The sequence below is a fragment of the Salmo trutta genome, chromosome 21 (genome assembly GCF_901001165.1).
Source record: "Salmo trutta chromosome 21, fSalTru1.1, whole genome shotgun sequence".
Classification (NCBI taxonomy): domain Eukaryota; kingdom Metazoa; phylum Chordata; class Actinopteri; order Salmoniformes; family Salmonidae; genus Salmo; species Salmo trutta.
Genome location: NC_042977.1, coordinates 47,820,893 through 47,840,892, shown reverse-complemented (window position 1 = coordinate 47,840,892; position 20,000 = coordinate 47,820,893). Strand labels below are relative to the sequence as shown.

Sequence of the window (20,000 nt, the reverse complement as noted above, 5' to 3'; positions counted from 1 at the left end):
AGCGGAATTTCTTTCCTTAATGCTTTTGAGCCAATCAGTTGTGTTGTGACAAGGTAGGGGTGGTTTTCAGAAGATAGCCCAATTTGGTAAAATACCAAGTCCATATTATGGCAAGAACAGCTCAAATAAGCAAAGAGAAATGACATTACTTTAAGACATGAAGGTCAGTCAATACGGAAAATGTCAAGAACTTCAAAAGTATCTTCAAGTGCAGTCGCAAAAACCATCAGCCGCTGTGATGAAACTGGCTCTCATGAGGACCGCCACAGGAAAGGAAGACCCAGACTTACCTCTGCTGCAGAGGATAAGTTCAGTAGAGTTAACTGCACCTCAGATTGCAGCCCAAATAAATGCTTCACAGACTTCAAGTAACAGACACATCTCAACATCAACTGTTTAGAGGAGACTGTGTGAATCAGGCCTTCATGGTCAAACTGCTGCAAAGAAACCACTACACTGTTGCTCCAGCTCTCTCTGGTGATATTGATGGGACTTTTTTTTCCGCCATGTTGTTTTGGTCCTCCCTCTCCTGCATCTAGCTTCAGACACACATATCTCCAGTCTAAGATCTATCCTCCATATCTAATATCTATCCTCCATATCTAATATCTATCCTGCATATCTAATATCTATCCTCCATATCTAATATCTATCCTCCATATCTAATATCTATCCTCCATATCTAATATCTATCCTCCATATCTAATATCTATCCTCCATATCTAAGTGTGTTTCTCTCTCTGTCTCCTGTCTCAGTGTTCCCTGGCATGTCATAAGAAGTGTCTGGAGACTCTGGCCATCCAGTGTGGTCATAAGAAGCTGCAGGGAAGATTACATCTGTTTGGGATAGAATTTGCCCAGGCAGCTAAGAACAGCCCAGACGGGATCCCCTTCATCATCAGGAAGTGTACCTCTGAGATAGAGAACAGAGCACTCAACCTCAAGGTAAAAACAACACTGTTATAAAGCCAAGGCATATTGTATAACTGTAACAAGTGACATGTGTGTATATATACAGTTACTACTATAATTATTGGCACCCTTGATAAAGATTCTGAGCTATATTGTACGCTCAAAAAAAACATTTAATTATTTTATGCTAATACAATTGCTTCGAGAAAGAGATAGGTGTGGAAATTATTGGATCCCCTGTTTTCAATACACCAACACCCTTCCCTTGCGAGGATAACGACACTGAGCATTTCCCCCCCCCCTAAAAAAATGGGATTGGAAAACATATTGGGAGGGATTTTAGACCATTCCTCCATACATAATCTCTCCAGATCCTTGATATCCTTCATCTGTGCTTATAGACTGGCCCTCTTCAATTCAAACCACAGGTTTTCAATGGGGTTCAAGTCCAGAGACTGAGATGGCCGTTGCAAAATGTTGATTTTGTTGTCAATTAACTATTTCGTTGTGCATGTTGATGTGTGCTTGGGGTTATTGTGTTGCTGGAAGAGTCACTTGCAGTCAAGTTTCATCCTCCTGGCAGAGGAAACCAGGTTTTGGGCAAAAAAAAAATGTCCTGGTACTGATAAAGTTCATGATGGCGTTAACCTTAAGAAGGGCCCCAGAAGCAGTGGAAGCAAAATAGCAAAACAGAATATCTGAGTAATTGTATAAAATATTAAGATGTATTTTTTTGGAGCATACAATATAGCTAAGTATTGGTATTACGTATTTTATACTTAAGCAATAAGAGAACCCTGGGATTATTGCGTGATAGCTGCCGACTAAAAGATGAACCGTTATTTGAACGAGTAAATTTGTTTTATTTCATCCTTCCACCAGACGATATAGTCCAGACAAAAGCCAGTTGTTAGTTCTGAAGTTGCTAACCAAACAGACTGGTCGTTAATTATTTTGGGATGTTTTGACCCAGTCATTCATTCTGTTAATTTCATGTTGCCATGCTAAACAGATCATTAGCATGTAGCTAGCCAGCTAGCTAGCGAACAGAGGTTCAATGATTACAAAAGATAAGAACTTCAATAAATAACTATAAATAGGCAACAAGAACTTCATCAAACCAGCTGATTCGTGAAGTCAATAATATATTAATGAAGGATCGCTAGGCCAACTTTACTTCTCTTCTGCTAGCTAGCCAACTAAAGCTAACACTCAATCACATCAAGCAGCAGAAATGACAACAAACTGTGCATTTTGCTTTGTTTTACCTTTTCTATTGGATATTTATTTCGATATATTCATTACAATGATGCTGATAAATTAATGTGCCTGGCTCATAGAAGCTGTCACTCCCATTTAAATGATTTGCCATTCTCATAGTCTCAGTCCAAAGCCATTCTCATAGTCTCAGTCCAAAGCCATTCTCATAGTCTCAGTCCAAAGCCATTGTCATAGTCTCAGTCCAAAGCCATTGTCATAGTGTCAGTCCAAAGCCGTTCTCATAGTCTCTAATGTGCAATACATTAGTGCAATAACTGAAGCTAATGGGCTGTGTTTGTCCGGGGGGTATATGTCAGGGCTGTGATGTTGGATGTTGGTGATATGGTGTATTATGCGTGTTTGTCCAGGGAATCTACCGTGTGAACGGGGCTAAGTCTCGTGTGGAGAAGCTATGTCAGGCGTTTGAGAACGGCAAAGACCTGGTTGAGCTCTCTGACCTCTCACCCCACGACATCGCCAACGTGCTCAAACTCTACCTGAGACAGGTGGGACACAGTACACTTTCTGTTTTTTTCTCAATTAAAATGGTGATAAAGAGCATCCTTGTTTTACACTGCTAGATCATTCTTATGTAATAATGTACAACACATTTCCCAAAGATATTGATTGATTACTTGATTGATTTATATCTTCTGTAGTTACCAGAGCCGCTGATCCTGTACCGTTACTATAATGACTTCATTGGATTGGCCAAGGAGAGCCAGAGGGTAATCATAGAGGAGAAGGCTGCAGCCAGGGCCCTCCAGACCCAGAACCAGGAGTGGCCAGGGGGAGATCAACCCCGACCAGGAGGAATCCAGCCTTGGGTAGAAGGAGAGCAGCTTCCCCTGACAACCAGCCAACCTGGAGGAGGAGAGCTGCCCAAACAGCCCAGTATCAAACTCAACAGAGTCATCTTTAAGATTAGAGACCTGTTACGACAGCTTCCTCCTGCACACTACAGGACCCTCCGCTTTCTCACGGCACACCTACATAGGTAAAGAGATGGGTGGAAGCACATGCACGCAGGCACACACACACACACCTCCACCTCCCCCCCACACACCCTACCCCCTCACCTCCCTCTCGACCTCCCCCTCACACACCTCACCCCCCCTCTCACCTCCCTCTCCACCTCCCCTCACACACCCCAACCCGTCAACTCCCTCTCCACCTCCTACCCCCTTCCCCACACCTCCCCCTCACCTCCCTCTCGACCCCCCCCAACCCCCCCATTATTTATGTTATTTATCTCTTTCCCTAGGGTGACGGAGCAGGCAGAGGAGAACAAGATGACAGCCAGTAATCTGGGCATTATCTTTGGCCCTACGCTGGTCAAACCCCGACAGACTGACGCAGAGGTCTCCCTGTCTTCTCTGGTTGACTACCCCTACCAGGTGAGTTCCTGTTAACCCTAACTCTACCAGGTATGTACCTGTAGACTACCCCTAACCCTGCCAGGTATGTACCTGTAGACTACCCCTAACCCTACCAGGTATGTACCTGTAGACTCCCCCTAACCCTACCAGGTATATATACCTGTGTACTACCCCTAACCCTACCAGGTATGTACCTGTAAACTACCCCTAACCCTACCAGGTATATATATATACATGTAGACTACCCCTAACAGGTATATATACCTATAGACTACCCCTAACCCTACCAGGTATATAAAGTGAGGGAAAAGTATTTAATCCCCTGCTGATTTTGTACGTTTGCCCACTGACAAAGAAATTATCAGTCTATAATTTTAATGGTAGGTTTATTTGAACAGTGAGAGACAGAATAACAACAAAAAAATCCAGAAAAGCGCATGTCAAAAATGTTATAAATTGATTGGAATTTTAATGAGGGAAATAAGTATTTGACCCCCTCTCAATCAGAAAGATTTCTGGCTCCCAGGTGTCTTTTATACAGGTAACGAGCTGAGATTAGGAGCACACTCTTAAAGGGAGTGCTCCTAATCTCATTTTGTTACCTGTATAAAAGACATCTGTCCACAGACGCAATCAATCAATCAGATTCCAAACTCTCCACCATGGCCAAGACCAAAGAGCTCTCCAAGGATGTCAGGGACAAGATTGTAGACCTACACAAGGCTGGAATGGGCTACAAGACCATCGCCAAGCAGCTTGGTGAGAAGGTGACAACAGTTGGTGCGATTATTCGCAAATGGAAGAAACACAAACGAACTGTCAATCTCCCTCGGCCTGGGGCTCCATACAAGATCTCACCTCGTGGAGTTGCAATGATCATGAGAATGGTGAGGAATCAGCCCAGAACTACACGGGAGGATCTTGTCAATGATCTCAAGGCAGCTGGGACCATAGTCACCAAGAAAACAATTGGTAACACACTACGCCGTGAAGGACTGAAATCCTGCAGCGCCCGCAAGGTCCCCCTGCTCAAGAATACATATACATGCCCGTCTGAAGTTTGCCAATGAACATCTGAATGATTCAGAGGACAACTGGGTGAAAGTGTTGTGGTCAGATGAGACCAAAATGGAGCTCTTTGGCTTCAACTAAACTCGTCGTGTTTGGAGGAGGAGGAATGCTGCCTATGACCCCAAGAACACCATCCCCACCGTCAAACATGGAGGTGGAAACATTATGCTTTGGGGGTGTTTTTCTGCTAAGGGGACAGGACAACTTCACCGCATCAAAGGGACGATGGAAGGGGCCATGTACCGTCAAATCTTGGGTGAGAACCTCCTTCCCTCAGCCAGGGCATTGAAAATGGGTCGTGGATGGGTATTCCAGCATGACAATGACCCAAAACACACGGCCAAGGCAACAAAGGAGTGGCTCAAGAAGAAGCACATTAAGGTCCTGGAGTGGCCTAGCCAGTCTCCAGACCTTAATCCCATAGAAAATCTGTGGAGGGAGCTGAAGGTTTGAGTTGCCAAACGTCAGCCTCGAAACCTTAATGACTTGGAGAAGATCTGCAAAGAGGAGTGGGACAAAATCCCTCTTGAGATGTGTGCAAACCTGGTGGCCAACTACAAGAAACGTCTGACCTCTGTGATTGCCAACAAGGGTTTTGCCACCAAGTACTAAGTCATGTTTTGCAGAGGGGTCAAATACTTATTTCCCTCATTAAAATGCAAATCAATTTATAACATTTTTGACATGCGTTTTTCTGGATTTTTTTGGTTGTTATTCTGTCTCTCATTGTTCAAATAAACCTACCATTAAAATTATAGACTGATCATTTCTTTGTCAGTGGGCAAACGTACAAAATCAGCAGGGGATCAAATACTTGTTTCCCTCACTGTACCTGTAGACTACCCCTAACCATCCCAGGTATGTACCTGTAAACTACCCCTAACCCTACTAGGTATATATATACATGTAGACTACCCCTAACCCTACCAGGTATGTACCTGTAGACTACCCCTAACCATCCCAGGTATATACATGTAGACTACCCCTAACCCTACCAGGTATGTACCTGTAGACTCCCCCTAACCCTACCAGGTATGTACCTGCAGACTACCCCTAACCCTTCCAGGTATGTACCTGTAAACTACCCCTAACCCTTCCAGGTATGTACCTGTAGACTCCCCCTAACCCTACCAGGTATGTACCTGTAGACTACCCCCTTATTTTTATAACAGTTTTGCCTGTGAAAGAACTTGAAAACATCTAAATTATAAACTTTATTTAAGTTAGTTTTGTCCCCTTTATTGACTGTTGTCACTTTCTTCCTCCCTCCCAGGCTCTGATGGTGGAGCTGCTGGTACGTCACTTCCAAGTGATCTTTGACTTGTCCAGCCCCTCCTCCTCCTCCTCCTCCCCCATCACCACCTCCACGGTGGGCCAGACCTCCTCCTCCCCCATCACCACCTCCACGGTGGGCCAGACCTCCCCCTCCCCCCCCACCACCACCTCCACGGTTTGCCAGACCTCCCCCCGACTCACCCCTCAGGAGAAGGAGCAGAGACTCAGCCGCCACTCCACCTCCCTGCTCGACATCAAGGAGGTAAGGAGGTCCAAGTGTCTTGAATGATTCAACCGTTTATGCAAAGGGAGGAGGTGAACTCTAAAGTCTCAGGAGCAGTTGGGGGGAGAGATAAGGGTTCATTACGATCAGAACTTTTTATTATACCAATCAAAGCATAGGTGGCAATTGTATGAGGGTGTAGAAGGGTGTAGGAGGGTGTAGGAGGGTGTAGGAGGGTGTAGGAGGTTGTAGGAGGGTGTATGAGGGTGTATGTAAAGATTGGCCACATTGGTAAGAATCAATTGACTGTTTAGCTTTGTTGTCGTTCTTTGACGTCTCCAAGCAGAGTGCCAAAGTCTACAAGAGGCACTCGTCAGTCATCCAGTCCTCTCAAACCCTGGATGACGTGAGAGAGGTGAAGACAGACGGGACAGGACCAAACAGGACAGGACCAGACAGGACAGGACCAGACGGGACAGGACCAGACAGGAGAGAGTTAACAGCCGGCTCCTCCTCCTCTGCTCCTGGCGCTGCCTCGGTTAGTTGGTTTGTTTCTGAGCGAGAGAGTGATTAAGTTAGTTATGAAATGTATTTGACAAGGACAATGCACATAAATGTACTTTTCAGGTTCAACGTCAATGCTAAAGTGTCAGAGTTAGGAGTTAGCAACAAAACACATTTCCTTTGTCCATTTTGTCCCGTAGGTCCAGAGATCTACCCTGTTGTTTGGCCGTCCCAGCCTCAACCTCTCCTCCTCTACGGCCCCGAAGGTCCAGCTCCGGCCCCAGCGCGCTAGAATCCTGTCTCGACCAATCAGCATGCCCCTGGAGCGCTTGCCCCTCCCCACCCCCTCACAGGTCACCACTCATCACTTTAACTGCTGTTGTATTCATTGTACATATTGTAATTGTCTTGTGATTTTTTATTTTTTTTTAATGTTGTGTACTATTGTTTTTAAACTATGGCTGTAAGTATGATGAACCTATTTCTCTTCATGGGGATTAATAAAGTACACTCATCTCGTCTCTCAGGTGGTCGACAGAAACAGCCGTAACGACAACGCTGCCATCATGTTGGATCCCACCACTAACACCATCGTGTTGGATCCCACCACTAACACCATCGTGGAGTCAGCCGAGCCGGAGAAGCAGAAGGAGACGGAGAAGCCTCGGATTGGTGGGGGGTCAAGGCTCAGTACCTATTACATCGACACCCAGCAGGCCGTGCAGCGGAGGCCCTGGGACAGGAAGTACAAACACTACGACGTCACGCCACGCACCGCCATGATCATGGCTAACTTACCGCCGGCCGGTACTAGCCCCGGCCCAAAACCGGAGAAACAGCTGACGATGCCGACACAACCGGCCGTATCTGGGCCAACCAGCTCTACTCTCCCATCCAATAGTAGTTTCAGCACTATATTCCCCAACAACCCATACACAGTGTCGTTGAAGGCTGGCCAGACGTCCAGAAGAGACAGAGAGGAGACCAAGGATAGGCCTAACTCTGCTGCTGAAGGGGGTGGGGAGACAAGAACATCTACCAACTCCCCCATGAAGTTCAGACAGCCAAGGATTCTGCAGCCTCCACCCGGAACCTTCTACAAGCCTTCTGGTTATTCAGGTGCCAGAGGCTGGCCACCATTAAGTTCCTCTGGGACCACTAGCCTCACCAAAATGTCCCCGACTTCTCCTACTGTTAAAACCTCTTCCTCGACTTCTCCTACTGTTAAAACCTCTTCCTCGGCTTCTCCTACTGTTAAAACCTCTTCCTCGACTTCTCCTATTGTTAAATCCTCTTCCTCGACTTCTCCTATTGTTAAATCCTCTTCCTCGACTTCTCCTACTGTTAAAACCTCTTCCTCGACTTCTCCTACTGTTAAATCCTCTTCCTCGACTTCTCCTACTGTTAAAACCTCTTCCCCGACTTCTCCTGCAGTTAAATCTTCTTCCTCGACTTCTCCTACTGTTAAAACCTCTTCCCCGACTTCTCCTGCTGTTAAAACCTCTTCCCCGACTTCTCCTACTGTTAAAACCTCTTCCTCGACTTCTCCTACTGTTAAAACCTCTTCCTCGACTTCTCCTACTGTTAAAACCTCTTCCCCGACTTCTCCTACTGTTAAATCCTCTTCCTCGACTTCTCCTACTGTTAAAACCTCTTCCTCGACTTCTCCTACTGTTAAATCCTCTTCCCCGACTTCTCCTACTGTTAAATCCTCTTCCCTGACTTCTCCTACTGTTAAATCCTCTTCCTCGACTTCTCCTACTGTTAAAACCTCTTCCTCGACTTCTCCTACTGTTAAAACCTCTTCCTCGACTTCTCCTACTGTTAAAACCTTTTCCCCGACTTCTCCTACTGTTAAAACCTTCCACACCTCCACTACTGTTACTGCTCCTCTCCTCCTCTCTTCCTCCCATTCCTCCAGCATTACTTTCTCCTCTTCTCCTATGGTTACCACCACCACCCCATCCCCTACTACCACCTACATCCTTCAAACCTCAAACCTCTCCACACACACCCTACAGGACTCCGTGGACAGCTCTGTTAGTGTTGACCCTGAGGTCACAACCTCCGCTGACCTTTCCCCGCGCCAGTCCCCTCCCCCCAGCAGCCCAGAGGACACTAGCCCGACTGAGGTCATCCCGCTGCAACAAAGACTGAGACGCCGGCCCAGACCCAGCGCTTGCCTGCAGGAGCTAGAACACAGAGAGGCCCACTTTGTCTAAACCGTAAAGGTAGACTTTTCAGTAGTCTGATATCATCACACACAGACAGGGCCACTTCCCGCTTACAGAAAAACAACAACATTGGCCAAGACTAGGGAGGGCATCGGGGAGCATAGGGAGGGCATCACTATGCATCACTAAGCATAGGGAGGGCATCACTTGGGATGAACCAATGGTGGAAGTATTGGGAGAATGTTGTTGTTGATTTCTGTAAGCAGGAAGGAACATCAACAGCAAGACTACTACGATTATTTATTCCTTATGTAGGCATAGCTCAAGGGATAGAGCAAATTGCGAAGAACCAATAATGGAAGTGTTGGGAGATTTTGGGGAGAATGTTGCTGTTGATGTCTGTAAGCAGGAAGTTGTCCCCACTGTGTATGATGATGTCATATTGCTGTCTACCTTTGAAGCCAGAAATCTTGTGTGTGTGTGTACAGTGTGTGTGTGTGTGTGTGTGTATGCAGTGTGTGTGTGTGTGTACAGTGTATGTCTGTAAATATGTTCTACGGTGTATCTCTGTACCATATTGTATATTGGAAAAAGTACTATTATATTGACGCCAAGACAAAATGTGTGAAAGGAACATCGTGAAAGTGGAACATTACATGTGTTTAATATATTCTATGTTACAGCCCTCACAAACAGAAGCATGATCTGTGAACGGTCGCTCCCTAGACATTTGGAACAAGCATTTAGGCTGGTATTCAATCTTGCAGATACAGGATTTCCAGATAGCAATGGACAAACTTTTATATCAAAGGTTAATTTTCATGTGTAACTGTCCATTTCTGTGTAAGTGTCATCTCCCTCCATTTATTTGCTGCTATGCAAATAAAATGCACTTCTCAAAGCGCTATCCAGAAACCCACTATCTGCAATTAATTGAATCCTGTGTAAGTTAGTGTGTGGTGTACTGGTCAACACTGCTCATTACATCTGGTGTACTGGTCAACACTGCTCATTACATCTGATGCCCTGGTCAACACTGCTCATTACATCTGGTGTCCTGGTCAACACTGCTCATTACATCTGGTGTACTTGTCAACACTGCTCATTACATCTGGTGTACTGGTCAACACTGCTCATTACATCTGATGCCCTGGTCAACACTGCTCATTACATCTGGTGTCCTGGTCAACACTGCTCATTACATCTGATGTCCTGGTCAACACTGCTCATTACATCTGATGTCCTGGTCAACACTGCTCATTACATCTGATGTCCTGGTCAACACTGCTCATTACATCTGGTGTCCTGGTCAACACTGCTCATTACATCAGCTGTCCTGGTCAACACTGCTCATTACATCTGGTGTCCTGGTCAACACTGCTCATTACAGCTGGTGTCCTGGTCAACACTGCTCATTACATCTGATGTCCTCAATGTCATCAATAGATTCTACCTGCCATTACTGCCATGTCATCAATAGATTCTACCTGTCATCAATAGATTCTACCTGCCATTACTGCCATGTCATCAATAGATTCTACCTGCCATTACTGCCATGTCATCAATAGATTCTACCTGTCATCAATAGATTCTACCTGCCATTACTGCCATGTCATCAATAGATTCTACCTGTCATCAATAGATTCTACCTGTCATCAATAGATTCTACCTGTCATCAATAGATTCTACCTGCCATTACTGCCATGTCATCAATAGATTCTACCTGTCATCAATAGATTCCACCTGTCATCAATAGATTCTACCTGTCATCAATAGATTCTACCTGCCATTACTGCCATGTCATCAATAGATTCTACCTGTCATCAATAGATTCTACCTGCCATTACTGCCATGTCATCAATAGATTCTACATGTCTTCAATAGATTATATCTGCCATTACTGCCATGTCATCAATAGATTCTACCTGTCATCAATAGATTCTACCTGCCATCAATAGATTCTACCTGCCATCAATATATTCTACCTGCCATTACTGCCATGTCATCAATAGAGTATATCTGCCATTACTGCCATGTCATCAATAGATTCTACCTGTCTTCAATAGATTCTACCTGTCATCAATAGATTCTACCTGCCATTACTGCCATGTCATCAATAGATTCTACCTGTCATCAATAGATTCTACCTGCCATCAATAGATTCTACCTGCCATTACTGCCATGTCATCAATAGATTCTACCTGTCATCAATAGATTCTACCTGCCATCAATAGATTCTACCTGCCATCAATAGATTCTACCTGCCATTACTGCCATGTCATCAATAGATTCTACCCGCCATCAATATATTATATCTGCCATTACTGCCATGTCATCAATAGATTCTACCTGTCATCAATAGATTCTACCTGCCATCAATAGATTCTACCTGTCATCAATAGATTCTACCTGCCATTACTGCCGTGTCATCAATAGATTCTACCTGCCATTACTGCCATGTCATCAATAGATTCTACCTGCCATCAATATATTATATCTGCCATTACTGCCATGTCATCAATAGATTCTACCTGCCATTACTGCCATGTCATCAATAGATACTACCTGTCATTACTGCCATGTCATCAATAGATTCTACCTGCCATCAATAGATTCTACCTGTCTTCAATATATTCTACCTGCCATCAATAGATTCTACCTGTCATTACTGCCATGTCATCAATAGATTCTACCTGCCATTACTGCCATGTCATCAATAGATGCTACCTGCCATTACTGCCATGTCATCAATAGATTCTACCTGCCATCAATAGATTCTACGTGTCTTCAATAGATTCTACGTGTGATCAATAGATTCTACCTGCCATCAATAGATTCTACCTGTCTTCAATAGATTCTACCTGCCATCAATAGATTCTACCTGCCATTACTGCCATGTCATCAATAGATTATATATGCCATTACTGCCATGTCATCAATAGATTCTACCTGTCATCAATAGATTATATCTGCCATTACTGCCATGTCATCAATAGATTCTACCTGCCATTACTGCCGTGTCATCAATAGATTCTACCTGCCATTACTGCCGTGTCATCAATAGATTATATCTGCCATTACTGCCATGTCATCAATAGATTCTACCTGCCATTACTGCCATGTCATCAATAGATTCTACCTGTCTTCAATAGATTCTACCTGCCATTACTGCCGTGTCATCAATAGATTATATCTGCCATTAATGCCATGTCTTCAATAGATTATATCTGCCATTACTGCCATGTCATCACAAACTGGAACATTTTTGGGAGTTCCAAAATTGAACTGGAATGAAGTTACACTTGTGAAATATGTCATAGCATCAAGTCCTTGTAGTAATGTTACAGAGAAGCATTTTATTTGTTTTGTTGGGAGTTAAATACATGTATTATATGTTACTTTTTACTTGTACATTTATACAGTACATGAAATGTTGTCATTTGTTCCTGTATTGTATGTAATGTGATTTGATTCTAGCCACGTTTAAGCACTTACTTAATTCAGGTCCAATGTTTTTACATGTTTTCCAAACGTTTAAAAATGTATGTCATCGCGATACATTCCACAGAGAAGGGATGGAAGCATTTTATAAAGTGAGAAAAAAAATAAGTTTCAACATTTACAAAAAAATTAAATTAACTATTCAGATTATCATAATCTATATCGTATGTATCTATTTCCGTTTTATATATGTGACATTGAAACTGCAAGTTTTTGTTTCAGTAAATTGTAACTACAAAAAAGACAAAATGCAAAAAATGTCTTGCATCAAATTAAAGTATAGTTGACAGTTTGAGTGTTGACATTTATTTTGTTATTAGCAAATGTCCAAATAACTAATGTTCAATTCAATACAGTACCAGTAGTGTATATGATTGTTCCCTTTGCCATAATGCACTTTCCACCATACAGGTGATTATATTCTGCCTGTTAAGCCCTTATCACCCTCCTAAAGCCTAATTACTTATGTCACCTGCCCTTTCCAAAGTCTTACATGACTCAACAGAACCACTCAGTTCAGTTCAGGTGGCTATATGACTCAAACGAACCACTCAGTTCAGGTGGCTATATGACTCAACAGAACCACTCAGTTCAGGTAGCTATATGACTCAACAGAACCACTCAGTTCAGTTCAGGTGGCTATATGACTCAAACGAACCACTCAGTTCAGGTGGCTATATGACTCAACAGAACCACTCACTTCAGTTCATTAAATCTAATGATTCTGTCTCTTCGCAGCAAAATCTGCAGAGCATAACTCCACCAGTCCTATTTACAATTGAGAAAGATTATACCTTTTAAAAAAAAAATATTTTGGGATTTTTTTATCAGTTAGTAAATGTTAATATTTGATGTGTCTTTTCTGGTGGATGCAACTGAAATTGCAACCAACTTTCTATGGCTTGTTTTAAAAATAGCAAAATGTTGGAGATTATTTCATTTTCAAATAACCGAAAGTGAGAGGTTATAATCTGAATAAAGGGGAAAAGGCCATGGGATGGGATGACATTCTTACTAATCTGCTAGGGAACTAGTTCGGATTTAACTTCTTCGGGATCGGTTCCACGGGACGGTTGAGCTAACGTAGGCTAATGCGATTAGCATGAGGTTGTAAGTAACAAGAACATTTCCCAGGACATAGACATATCTGATATTGGCAGAAAGCTTAAATTCTTGGTAAACTAACTGCACTGTCCAATTTACAGTAGCTATTACAGTGAAAGAATACCATGCTATTGTTTGAGGAGAGTGCACAATTTTGAACATGAAAAGTTATTAATAAACAAATTAGGCACATTTGGCCTCCAGTGCTAGCTATGCCACCAGAGATTCTGGGTTCGAGTTCAGGTTCTGTCGCAGCCGGCCGCGACCGGGAGGCCCATGGGGCGGCGCACAATTGGCCCCAGCGTCGTCCGGGTTAGGGGAGGGTTTGGCCGGCAGAGATATCCTTGTCTCATCGAACACTAGCGACTCCTGTGGCGGGCCGGGTGCAGTGCACGCTGACCAGGTCGCCAGGTGTACGGTGTTTCCTCCGACACATTGGTGTGGCTGGAGTCCGGGTTGGATGGGCGCTGTGTTAAGAAGCAGTGCGGCTTGGTTGGGTTGTGTTTTGGAGGATGCATGGCTCTCGACCTTCGCCTCTCCCGAGTACGAGAGTTGCAGCGATGAGACAAGACTGTAACTACTAGCAATTGGATACCACAAAATTGGGGAGAAAAAGGAGTAAAAAAAAAAAAATTAGGCACATTTGGGCAGTCTTGATACATTTTGAACAGAAATACAATGGTTAATTGGATCAGTCTAAAACTTTGCACATACACTTGTGACCAAAATTGGAATTGCACTTGGTCTGGAATAATACATTATGGCCTTTCTCTTGTATTTCAAAGATGATGGTACAAAAACATACAAAAGAACAGTTGTTTTTTTCTTTGTATTATCTTTTACCAGATCTATGTGTTATATTCTCCTACATTCCTTTCACATTTCCACAAACAAAGTGTTTCCTTTCAAATGGTACCAAGAAAATGAATATCCTTGCTTCAGGGCCTGAGCTACAGGCAGTTGGATTTGGGCAAAAATTTTAAAAAGGGGGCGGATCCTTAAGAGGTTTTTAAGTGTAACTTTTGTATGACTGACGCCTTTAGTGAGAGAGCTAATGCTTTAATATTTAATCATTTCTGCCCTCATAATTCATATTATATAAATAGGCCCTTTTTAATTTTTTCTTCCAATTAAAATATAATATTTTTGGCTCATATAATAAAAAATAAAAAACAAGTTGCTAGGTGTAGGCAAGGCCATAAGAAAATAGGAAACTTGGATCTGACTAAAGAGTTAGTAAGGATGATTTTTCCACAAATAGACAAGATCTTATCTATTTTTGCCAATTTTCTATTAAAATGTATTGTACTGAGATAATTTCTTCTGTACGGGATATGAATACCGACTATGTCCACTTCGCCAAAACATTATCTAGGTCCTCTATGAGTGTAAGGACAGACACTTGGAGACGAGAAGCAAGTACAGGGAGTGAACATTTAATTAATAAACAAACATGAAACAAAACAGGACAGCATCTGGACATGAAACACATAACGACAATAATGCTGACACGAGGAACAAACTGAGGAGCAGACAGATATAGAGGGGCAATCAACAAAGTAATGGAGTCCAGGTGAGTCCAATATCGTGCATATGCGCGTAATGATGGTGACAGGTGTGCGTAATGATGGACTGCCTGGCACCGTCGAGCACCAGAGAGTGGGAGTGGGAGCAGGCTTGACAGTGAGGCTGTGGAGGGATACAAATTGTGTATTTAAAAGAAAACATGAATCATCAGCGTACAATAACACCTTTGTGTAATGAACACGATGGGAGACAGAGAGCTGGTTTCAAGTGCAGGGAGCAGCAGGTGTTTATTTGTAAAGGACCACTGGAGGAGGCAGGTTGCTGGGTCCAGGGGCAGGCAGAAGGTCCTACACAGGGGGTCCAAAAAGGCAACAGTACAGGCAGGGAAAAGGCTAGTGACATCGTCAGGGAGATCAGGCAATAGATTGAAAACAGGAAATCCGATAGGCTAAAGTACAGGCAGGGAATAGGCACAAGGCGTCGTTAGTGAGGCAGGCCAAAACTATCATACACAGGAGGATTAAATTACGGGATAAAGAGAGCTCCGAATAGAAGTGTGTCACAAAACAAACAATACCTCACAATGATGGGGTGCAAAGAACTGAACATAATATTGTGTGACAATGCCATACAGGTGTGTGAACAGGTGATCAGAATTAAGGTGATTGGGATCTGGAGAGTGAGCTGCGTTCAGGAGATCTAGGTGTTTGAGAGTTGGATGCAGACGTTACACTTTGTTTTTAAGCCCTGAATTTCTAACCCCTTGATTGTATTGTTGGATCGGATTTGAATAGCTAACATTTCGATGGCCATAATAAATAAATATGCTGATAGCGGACAACCTTGTTTTACTCCTCTTGAGAAGTAGCCATTATTTACTATTTTACACCTAGGGTTACTATACAGAACTTTAAGTTATTGTACAAGAGATTCTCCAAATTCGAAATATTCCAGGCATTTATATATAAATGCCAGTCATACTTTTTCAAAAGCCTTTTCAAAGTCAGTTATGAATAACAGACCTGGTTTCCAAAAATTTTCACGGTGTTCTATTGTTTCCAGTACGTGCCTTATATTATCTCCAATGTATCGTCTGAAAAAAAGTTTTGCTAACATGTTTTCACAAGAATCTACAACTAAAGTTACATCAGTGGTAGTGCATGACCAGGACTAAAGTCACACAAAGAAACACAAAGAAACACAAAGAATAAGGACAGGTTAAGCTGATACTAGATCAGCCTTTGGTGCACTGAGTGAACTTCACAACACTGAATTCAAGTTTATTTAGCTGACAATATCCGACAATACCTTTTTAATTCTATGCGCTATGCACTTTGCTAGAATTTTGGCATCACAACACTAATCAATGACTTAAGTAACAACGACCGACTCATGATAAAAAACAACACCCTTTAAGAAATAAAAGCCCATGTATCTTAGTATCCCTAAAATAATAGTCTGATTCAAGTGCTGTTTTTTATCCTAATCTGGGGGAAAACAGGCAACAACATTTTCCAATAGGAAGACCTCACAAAACAGTTAATCAATTACACTCATTAAAAAGCCTCATGTCTGTGGGTAAAAAGGACCGTCTGAACCTCTCTGTGAACAATCTGGGCAGGATGACTCAACAGAACCACTCAGTTCAGTTTAGGTAGCTGTATGACTCAACAGAACCACTCAGTTCAGTTTAGGTAGCTATATGACTCAACAGAACCACTCAGTTCAGTTTAGGTAGCTTTATGACTCAACAGAACCACTCAGTTCAGTTTAAGTAGCTTTATGACTCAACAGAACCCCTCAGTTCAGTTTAGGTAGCTTTATGACTCAACAGAACAACTCAGTTCAGTTCAGGTAGCTTTATGACTGAACAGAACCACTCAGTTCAGTTCAGGTAGCTTTATGACTCAACAGAACCACTCAGTTCAGTTTAAGTAGCTTTATGACTCAACAGAACCCCTCAGTTCAGTTTAGGTAGCTTTATGACTCAACAGAACAACTCAGTTCAGTTCAGGTAGCTTTATGACTCAACAGAACCACTCAGTTAAGTTTAGATATCTATATGACTCAACACACACCTGATGGCAGTCCAAACCCCAAACACACCTTTACCTACCACCTAGGCCCACAACACATCTTTACCTACCACCTAGGCCCACAACACACCTTTACCTACCACCTAGGCCCCAACACACCTTTACCTAACACTTCGGCCCCAAAACACCTTTACCTACCACCTAGGGCCCCAACATAGGTGGTAGGTACAGGTGTGTTGGGGCCTAGGTGGAAGGTAAAGCTGTGTTGGGGCCCTAGGTGGTAGGTAAAGCCACCTATGGCCCCAACACAGCTTTACCTACCACCTAGGGCCCCAACATAGCTTTACCTACCACCTAGGCCCACAACACACCTTTACCTACCACCTAGGCCCCAACACAACTTTACCTACCACCTAGGCCCCAACACACCCTTACCTACCACCTAGGCCCACAACACACCTTTACCTACCACCTAGGCCCCAACACACCTTTACCTACCACCTAGGCCCCAACACACCTTTACCTACCACCTAGGCCCACAACACACCTTTACCTACCACCTAGGCCACAACACACCTTTACCTACCACCTAGGCCCCAACACACCTTTACCTACCACCTAGGCCCCAACACACCTTTACCTACCACCTAGGGCCCCAACACACCTTTACCTACCACCTACAGTTGAAGTCGGAAGTTTACATACACTTAGTCATTAAAACTAGTTTTTCAACCACTCCACAAATTTCTTGTCAACAAACTATAGTTTTGGCAAGTCGGTTAGGACATCTACTTTGTGCACAACACAAGTCATTTTTCCAACAATTGTTTTCAGACAGATTATTTCACTTATAATTCACTGTATCACAATTCCAGTGGGTCAGAAGTTTACATACACTAAGTTGACTGTGCTTTTAAACAGCTTGGAAAATTCTAGAAAATGATGTCATGGCTTTAGAAGCTTCTGATTTGAGTCAATTGGAGGTGTACCTGTGGATGTATTTCAAGGCCTAACTTCAAACTCAGCGCCTCTTTGCTTGACATCATGGGAAAATCAAAAGAAATCAGCCAAGACCTCAGAAAAAAATGTGTAGACCTAGTACGAAAGTATAGTACGCAAGTATAAACAACATGGGACCACGCAGCCGTCATACCGCTCAGGAAGGAGACACGTTCTGTCTCCTAGAGATGATCGTACTTTGGTGCGAAAAGTGCAAATCAATCCCAGAACAAGGTATTGGAGTGGCCATCACAAAGCCCTGACCTCAATCCTATAGAAAATGTGTGGGCAGAACTGAAAAAGCGTGTGTGAGCAAGGAGGCCTACAAACCTGACTCACTTACACCAACTCTGTCAGGAGGAATGGGCCAAAATCCACCCAACTTATTGTGGGAAACTTGTGGAAGGCTACCCGAAATGTTTGACCCAATTTAAACAATTTAAAGGCAATGCTACCAAATTCTAATTGAGTGTATGTAAACTTCTGACCCACTGGGAATGTGATGAAAGAAATAAAAGCTGAAATAAATAATTCTCTCTACTATTATTCTGACATTTCACATTCTTAAGATAAAGTGGTGATCCTAACTGACCTAAGACAAAAAATGTTTACTAGGATTAAATGTCAGGAATTGTGAAAAAATTTTATTTGGCTAAAGTGTATGTAAACTTCAGACTTCAACTGTAGATCCCCAGCACAGCCATTAAAAATAACTTCAACACTCCCACAGTAGTCATGTTTAGTCAATGAGTCGCCACAGTGACAGGTCTGAAACAAAATGGATGACTGTTTTCTTTTCTGTTGCTCCTGTGGCTGTGCATGTTGAGCTGCCTCAGGACTAGGTCGAGGAGATTATGGGAATGGGATTAAGGAGGACTGTTACTAACCTGGAAGAAGGCAGCTGCCGTATGCAGACAACAGTAAAGAGAGAAGAGCGGCAACTGGGACTGAAGAGAAGAGTGGTAACTGGGACTGAAGAGAAGAGCTTTACTTATAGCTTCAACGTCTGGGATTATATTGGCTTTACTACATTATTTCTCTAGATGTATGACTTCTCCATCTGTCTCTTAGAGGTAAGGATGTAATTGATTTTGTCTTGGTAGATGAGTTCACTGTACAGAATCAAGCAGTCCATGGGCCTAGGCCAAATTGACTAATTATAAGGCCCTAATTCATTGATAATTCACCTTAAACAAACTATACCGTATTCCCATTCAGACATAGGGATACGTTACTGTGTTGATTCTATCCATGTCTCTGGATAGGGCTAGTTACTGTGTTGATTCTATCCATGTCTCTGGATAGGGCTAGTTACTGTGTTGATTCTATCCATGTCTCTGGATAGGGCTAGTTACTGTGTTGATTCTATCCATGTCTCTGGATAGGGCTAGTTACTGTGTTGATTCTATCCATGTCTCTGGATAGGGCTAGTTACTGTGTTGATTATATCCATGTCTCTGGATAGGGCTAGTTACTGTGTTGATTCTATCCATGTCTCAGGATAGGGCTAGTTACTGTGTTGAATCTATCCATGTCTCTGGATAGGGCTAGTTAATGTGTTGATTCTATCCATGTCTCAGGATAGGGCTAGTTACTGTGTCAACTCTTTCCATGTCTCTGGATAGGGCTAGTTACTGTGTTGATTCTATCCATGTCTCTGGATAGGGCTAGTTACTGTGTTGATTCTATCCATGTCTCTGGATAGGGCTAGTTACTGTGTCAACTCTTTCCATGTCTCTGGATAGGGCTAGTTACTGTGTTGATTCTATCCATGTCTCTGGATAGGGCTAGTTACTGTGTTGATTCTATCCATGTCTCTGGATAGGGCTAGTTACTGTGTTGTTACGGTGGACATATTCCATCTGGTACAGTTGGCTGGTTGGGTTTGGCAATGGCAGGATGACAAGTTTAGGACCTCAGTGCTGCTGGACCTTCTTAACCTGTAATGTTTGTTAGGTTTCATGGCAGTATTCCTTCTCCAGTCCTTATGACTTGAATTAACTTGGATTGTGTTTAGTATAGTCATGAACTTGGT

General features: G+C 43.0%; 2 protein-coding genes across 2 annotated transcripts in view; both read left to right on the top strand.

The window, feature by feature from the left end:
* The window catches only part of LOC115157594 (rho GTPase-activating protein 29-like), a 78,986-nt gene extending 66,395 nt beyond the window's left edge, over positions 1-12,591 (top strand). The window contains 8 exon segments of the mRNA XM_029705979.1: positions 757-945; positions 2,541-2,678; positions 2,832-3,169; positions 3,437-3,569; positions 5,896-6,159; positions 6,467-6,658; positions 6,825-6,977; positions 7,152-12,591. Coding sequence (XP_029561839.1) covers positions 757-945; positions 2,541-2,678; positions 2,832-3,169; positions 3,437-3,569; positions 5,896-6,159; positions 6,467-6,658; positions 6,825-6,977; positions 7,152-8,846 — 3,102 coding nt within the window. The 3' untranslated portion in view covers positions 8,847-12,591.
* A 6,319-nt stretch (positions 12,592-18,910) lies between these two features.
* abca4b (ATP-binding cassette, sub-family A (ABC1), member 4b) overlaps positions 18,911-20,000 on the top strand; it is a 92,340-nt gene continuing 91,250 nt past the window's right edge. The window contains exon 1 of the mRNA XM_029705975.1: positions 18,911-19,038. The gene's annotated coding sequence lies outside the window, so the exon portion shown is untranslated. The remainder of the gene's footprint in view (positions 19,039-20,000) is intronic.